Here is a 4,602-nt window from a genome sequence, read left to right on the forward strand (position 1 = left end):
TACACACTGGACCTTTAACTTAAGGATCTGCCACTCCTGCCACCATTAATGATAAGCATGTCATAACTAAAAGGAATATTTGGTGATGAACCTGGAATGAGTCTATCTCTTGGGTCACCTTGACAGTCAGCCGAACACAATGGCATCACAACTTCAAGGACATGAAGAAATCACAGAGCTTATTAAGTGAAATTTAACCATTCCAAGCACTTTTATATCAAAACAGATGTGAGAATTTAAATATATAATTGAAATAGTTGAAAATATTTGGAACAAACAAACATTTTGCACTGTTAGTAGATAATAAATGAAAAAGGGAATAAAGAGCCATGAGCTGGTAAATGTGTCTGAAAACAATGGAACAGTTTTATGATTAAGTTTGAACAGTTTTTAAATCACAACCCTATAATCAATAACAGGCCCAGAATATGTTTTTGATGGCAATTTTGGTTTATTAAAGAATTTACACAGTACAGTGAATATTTACAACTATTTACAAACGATTATAGAAATGCACATTTTACAGATTAAATTCATCCAGAGGTAAAAATATACAACTAACAATGTTCCATACTACAAAATCTATCATCTGTATTATGGTATTTACTTAACTGTACAGGTAACTTGGTTTAACAATCTCTTCCCCTGTTTTCAGTGCAAAAGTAAAACATTTCCACATTTGTCAAATAGGTGGAAATAAAGTCACAATGATTATAGTACCGATCTCTACAGACCCTCTCTAACAGTTAGATATTGCTTACAGAACTGGAAATGTAATTATTAATAAAAGAGAATTAGTCAAGATTTAAAAAGTCACATGCACAGAAGAAACTCAAGATAGACAGCACAACAAAAGGACAACACTGATATTAACTGTGCCCTCTACCTCACACCGAGCATCACGTACCTCAATAAATGTACCCATTTTAATAGAACTACAGTAGACAAAATGTCTTCTTTGAGGTAAAAGTGTCAAAGTAACATCTTGTAGAGGTGTAGCAGTAAAAAAGTGTTTAAAACACAAACGACTTTTGCATGTTCAGAGGTTTCAGTACAAGTTCATAGAACAACAATAATATAGCACACTGAGGTGAAAAACAGCAACAAAAGCGCCAAGTTAAGACAATTTGCAATAGCTTACTTGTGGCGACTGTTTACAGTAAGGCACACTGATACAGGTCCCACAGTCACATACAGTGCTGAGAGCCACAGTGGTGAATGCTCTGTTAAGTTATGCATTATTCAGATAATACATAAAGGTAAATAAAGTGTAAGTGTACCCTATTGCATAAAACACCTAAAGAAATTCATCTTAATGGTTACGTTCCCCTCTTTCTGAGAAGACCCACAGACTGCAGACCTCCATGGACACCAGGAGGACAGTATCCTTCACAGTGGTTGGTAAAAATATAAATTTAACTTGAGGTATTTTACACAATGGGACATCAGTACCTGAAGAAGGTAACCTCTCATTATGTGAGGGTCTGAAGTGAGTTTGTATATATTCATCTCTCTGGAAATGAAAGCTGCACCAAAGATGATGGCATTCACTTTTTGTACAACAGTGAAGTTACAGATACGTGTCATAAAAACAGCTCTTTACAAAATATTTTACAGTATTCACATACATATTGTCTTAAATAACAAACATACTTTTGTGGATATATACAAGGCGGTGAGAGTGTTGTATAATTTGAGAAATAAAATAAGTTACAGGTGTATAAATTATTTACTAAGTGCTGAATGGACGGATGGGCGTCCAGCGGTGGAGTGTCTTCTTTAAGGTCAGTGGTTCTCAGTTGTCAGAGTTATTCTGCAGACAGAATTAAGTTTACTGTTATCAATCAGCATTAACTCTGATGTTAATAGTAAACTTGGGAAACTTGCAGACGGTAATTTACCTTTTCGGAGTTTGTTTTGAGTTCCTCCTCCACAAATCCTTACATTTAACAAACGTGACCTCGTCTGTTAATTTATGAGTTTTAGGGTCTTTTACACAGAAAACCATCCTGAAAAAGAAATTCATAAAACACAATCAATATCTGTGAGTAAGTATATTCATCAATGCTAAGTTACAGGTTAAAGGTTGAAGTTTTTTCCTATTACTACAACTTTGTCTACGCAAAATAATGATAAAATAGTGTGTTTTTTTGTCACATTTCCCATATTTTAAATAACACCACTCACTTTTGTTGGGTCTCGCCAGCTCGGATGCGGATTTTGTGAACTTCCATATTAGCGTTGTCGGCGTCACCAGACCACCAAGAAGAAACCATCTTCAACATGTTGGAGGCGGACCAACCGTTTGTCTCCTCCCATTTAAACTTCAACATCAAGAGATCTCCGATATCTATCTCCGTCACCAGCAGGAATGAATGTGTCTTATTTGTTGCAATTTTCTCCTTTCTGCCAGACAGAAGTAGAGAGGAAAGTCAGTGATCTTCTCATTGCCAGTAGAAATAATGTATTTAGCTTAGCCTCATAAACTCTGCACCATAAACCATGAAATAATTACACACAGCAAGACCAAACTTTGCCAAGTCTGTGGTTACATCAGAGTTTATGGTTTCTACCTCATGCTGTGTCCTTTGACTACTGTGCGACTGTTACAGAACAACTCATATAACTTGCAAGATGCAAGTCACAGTGAATAATAAATAATAATAATAATAAATTTGATTTATAAAGCACTTTTCATAAGAGAATCTCAAAGTGCTGTAATTCCCCTTTATAAAGGATTTTAAAAGGCCCACTCACAGTTTAAGCTCCAGGTTTTCAGCCTCCCCCTTTGTTCCGTACAGTGAGACAGTGAGTGAAGGCTCCATCTCTGAACGGTTAACTTTACTGGAGAAGTGGATCTTCAGCTGATAGTGGTAAACTGTAAGAAAGAGCAACAAGTCAGCATCATTTAGGAAAACTTTAAACATGCATGCTGTAGTGAAACTGTTCCAGCTGCAAGTGATCAGACTTTTGAAGTCAAAGTCACCAGAGATTGAAACACTTTTGAGCTCAGGGAGTCTTTGATTCATTTTAAATCACTTCATCAAACATTTTTATCGGATTAGAATTAGCCAATGGAGCTTGTTTTGCAATATTATTAGTTCATCTGACTGTTGGTAAGTAAGAAAAAAGTGCAACTTCCCACAACCTGAAAAAAGAAAAATTAAGAAAAACAATGCCTCTTATTTGCTGATAAAAGTCTACTGACCTCTGAAAGGCATGGAGGCTCGTGTCTTGGTGTACATCTGAACGTTGCGTGCCTTGCGGACCTTGCTGATGTCGTAGCCCACCATGTTGCAGCGGCTTTTGCGGCAGCTGAGACACATGCCGTGGTTAAACATATCACTGCTGCCGCATCGGTAGGCCTTGGCTGCTTCCTGCTCGTTCAGCAGAGAGTCGATGAACAGGTGGACTGAGCGCTCGTGTTCACACTTCACTGCATCTGTGATAGCTGGAGAGGGAAGAGGGAATGATGTTTGATGACACGCATACATAATTATTTGAATATGTTACCTTTCCATTTCTTTACTATCCACATTTATTAGTTATCAACCTATTCAGTCAGACTGATATTAAATTTGACCTTTCCTCGGCTATGTTTGGGGCGCTCTGTTTGTTTTCAGAGTGCTGTGAATGGGGTCTTTGTGCAGCTGACAGGAACAATGTTCACTGCTGAGACAGATTAATGACAAGCAGAGTGTAGCTACAGTGTTTTTGAACCTGCTGGACTGTGTGCTCTGTGTGCCTGTACTAATAATCACAAAAATCTGTATTGTAACCTGTTTGCAACAGATACATCATTGTCTAATGGTTGGTTATACTGGCTGTACTGCGTGTGAGCAGAAATGTTGAATAATGCCTTATTATTTGAATCTTAAATAACTCTGGGGCTGTTTGGATGTTTAAAAACTGTTAAAAAATGACTTCATAACAGTTGTGACTCTGTGAAACGAAAAAAAGGACATAAAATAAATATATTCTGCTGATTTGTTATTCATGTATATATATATCACAATAACTGTTGTCTCACCGTATATCCCAAAGTTAGCGATCTTCTCCAGGGCCCCCCTGAGGTTGCAGCCTGGCTGGAAGCTGCCTCCGTTGGGGTAAATGTCTACGTGGCCGACAGGCTGCTGGATCCCGATGCTGAGACCCAGGGAGCCCCGTGTGAAGGTGTGGAGGACATCCACAAAGTGAGCATCGTCAGGGGAGAGACGTCTGTGGGCGTGCATCCCCTCAAAGTCAGGACCAGCTGGGTCCAGACCTGCCAAGAGACAGCGAGAGGTTAACAGTGATTTCAACCAATCAACTCACAGTTAACTGATCTTTTAATTTAATTTAACCACATGTTATGTGTCAAAATGTTTTGTTTACCAGTTATTCTTCCGACTTTATTGGTTGCGTGGCTTCCAGCAAATCCGGCTACATGAGCGCCAAGGCTGTAGCCAATCAGGTGGATGTTCTCAAGAGGCATGTTGGTGGTTTCCTTTAAAATATGAAAATATGATTTCGATAGTGAGACAAATACTCCTTTTTACTGATAAACTAAACATGCAGAAGATATTTTTTAAAGTGACACATCCTGTTACAAAGTGAATGCAT

The 4,602-nt window shown here is 38.1% G+C and overlaps 1 protein-coding gene across 1 annotated transcript in view; it reads right to left on the reverse strand.

Annotated features, from left to right (window-relative positions):
* Nucleotides 1-431: 431 nt before the first annotated feature.
* The window catches only part of LOC118322094 (lipoprotein lipase), a 6,019-nt gene continuing 1,848 nt past the window's right edge, over nt 432-4,602 (reverse strand). Inside the window, exons 4-10 of the mRNA XM_035653677.1 lie at nt 4,375-4,486; nt 4,031-4,264; nt 3,209-3,451; nt 2,758-2,878; nt 2,188-2,406; nt 1,902-2,009; nt 432-1,813 (exon numbers count right to left, since the gene is read on the reverse strand). Coding sequence (XP_035509570.1) covers nt 1,786-1,813; nt 1,902-2,009; nt 2,188-2,406; nt 2,758-2,878; nt 3,209-3,451; nt 4,031-4,264; nt 4,375-4,486 — 1,065 coding nt within the window. The 3' untranslated portion in view covers nt 432-1,785. The remainder of the gene's footprint in view (nt 1,814-1,901; nt 2,010-2,187; nt 2,407-2,757; nt 2,879-3,208; nt 3,452-4,030; nt 4,265-4,374; nt 4,487-4,602) is intronic.

The sequence above is a fragment of the Morone saxatilis genome, unplaced genomic scaffold, assembly GCF_004916995.1.
Source record: "Morone saxatilis isolate NCDOM2014 unplaced genomic scaffold, NCSU_SB_2.0 Contig12, whole genome shotgun sequence".
NCBI lineage: Eukaryota > Metazoa > Chordata > Actinopteri > Moronidae > Morone > Morone saxatilis.